This window comes from Arachis stenosperma, chromosome 7 (genome assembly GCF_014773155.1).
Source record: "Arachis stenosperma cultivar V10309 chromosome 7, arast.V10309.gnm1.PFL2, whole genome shotgun sequence".
Classification (NCBI taxonomy): Eukaryota; Viridiplantae; Streptophyta; class Magnoliopsida; order Fabales; family Fabaceae; genus Arachis; species Arachis stenosperma.
This window is the reverse complement of record NC_080383.1, coordinates 9989886-9991943: the sequence shown is the minus strand read 5'-3', so window position 1 is coordinate 9991943 and position 2058 is coordinate 9989886. Positions and strand designations below refer to the sequence as shown.

Below are 2058 nucleotides of genomic sequence, written 5' to 3'. Positions count from 1 at the left end.
CTAGATAAAGTTATGACATCTTCTTTTTCAAGAAGAAAGTATAAACCGAACCTAGTGGTATCAATAAAATCATATACATGTAGGTGAATACAATGTAATTAAGGCCATTAAATAATATTCCAATTAGGTAGGTGATGGTTAGTCTAGGACTACGAGTAAGAAGATGGTGCAATAAAGTGGAGACCATGCTGCATGACTACAAGAAGGAGGAAATGAGTTGGTGGTCTAAGCATCAAAAACTACAACTACAAACTATATGCTTACAAATTCTAACCCATACAACATGGATACTAGAAGGAAACCCTCAACCATGGCAATCGAATGTTTGGAAATGTTCCATGGAATCGATCGAACTGCATTCAGGATGCTGACGCAAGTCCTTCACCGTGAAGTTAAACAGTCCCTGATGGTCATGGCATTTCTACTGTCACTGGAGACAATGGGACTGAATGGTATTGTGCAAACAGCCATAAAAAAAGAAGGCTGGTTTATGAACAGTCTTGCCGATGAATGTTTCATCTGTTTGCAATGCCTAGTATCTCATGAGTTCTCTGGGTTTGTGGAGAAGTCCAGAAAACTCGAAACCCTCGGACACGTGCTGAAAACTGAGCTCACATTATATCAGGTTCATAGGATGAGATCCGTCCTCCTAACTCTAATTCCCGATACCCTATCAACCATTTGCGCTAGAATTATGGGCGACATAACGATGGATGCGGTGTGGTTGGAGTACCAGAGGACTCCTAAAGAACTACTGGGTTTCAACACACTTGACCAGTGCATATCCGTTGCACAAGAGGCATTGAGTAGACATAACAATGGCCGAGGATTCCAAATGCAACAAGGAGGAAGGCAAACTGATCAAGATAAGGGAAAGCAGAAGTACGTCTGCAAGGAGCTGGATGACGCGGAACGTCCAAAGACACTGACCGTATGCTTCGGTCGAGAGTCCGTGCCCACTGCAGAGGGCATTGCTGAGTTTTTCTGCAACATGTTTGGTCATGTGGTTCAAAGGGTGACAGTCATGCCTCGGAGGGACAAGGACTCGGGTGATTTTGCTTTCGTTCTTTTCAACGATGCATCAATCCCCCGCATTATAATGGGGGACAAAAATGTCGTTCATCATACGATACAAGGCATGAAATGTTGGATCAGATGGTGGACAGGAACACATTATCGCTGTGTGAATTAGTCATGTAATTTACGATAAAGGTTAGTTTCTTTTTTTTTCAAAATAATCTAGTTCAAACAGAATCTTTACTTGTTAAGGGAGATGAAATATTCGTTGTAGGCTCATTTTTAATATCCAAGTTAGATGATCTTTCCATGTTACTTGATTCTGTTGATAGAACCTTGATCAATCCGGTTCCTTATTCGGCTGTAGTCATGAAGTTTAAATTGGAAATAACAAACCATACGACCATTAATTAAGTTAATGTCGTTTAGAGTCCTTCACCATGTACCTCCCAAACACAAGATATTTTTATGTACTAGGACTTACTGGGACTAACGTATGAGACATAGCAGGAATGTTTTTACAACTATATTACTTGAAGTTCACCCTTTTTAGTTGGTCATTTTTAGATTCGGACTGGTGTATGTGGCAGACAATTTGTGTTTAAGTTTTAATTTTCTTCGTGGGCCCTAAAGGTGTTGTTAGGAAAAAAATTATCTTTTTTAAAACGTCACTAATTATACATTATCACCAAGAATTCTAAATGACATTTAAGTGGGCCCGTTAGAATGTACGTGTTTTGGAAATATAGTACGTTTCTTTTTTTTCCTTGATTTTTTTTGAAAACCCAAAACAGGGAGAGTGCTGCAACTTAAAAATAACAAAGTTAAAGAATCAAATAAACCCAGCATTCTTGAGGGATTACAATATTGTTACAATTATTTTGTTATGGCCACAAACAAATGTTAAACAAGAAGAATACTTAAAACTGTAACAGTTAACCGGAATTTTTTTTCATCTTTAATGCTTAAAATAATCCATTGTTTTCCCACATACTAATGTTGTCATATATGATACGTGTGTATAGGATCATTTGCATTCAG

General features: G+C 38.2%; 1 protein-coding gene across 1 annotated transcript; it reads left to right on the top strand.

Moving 5' to 3' along the window:
• Positions 1-283: 283 nt before the first annotated feature.
• LOC130939372 (uncharacterized) lies at positions 284-1192 on the top strand. Its single transcript, XM_057867483.1, has one exon. It carries the CDS (start codon positions 284-286, stop codon positions 1190-1192), a length of 909 nt encoding a protein of 302 aa, XP_057723466.1.
• The last annotated feature ends 866 nt before the right edge of the window (positions 1193-2058 follow it).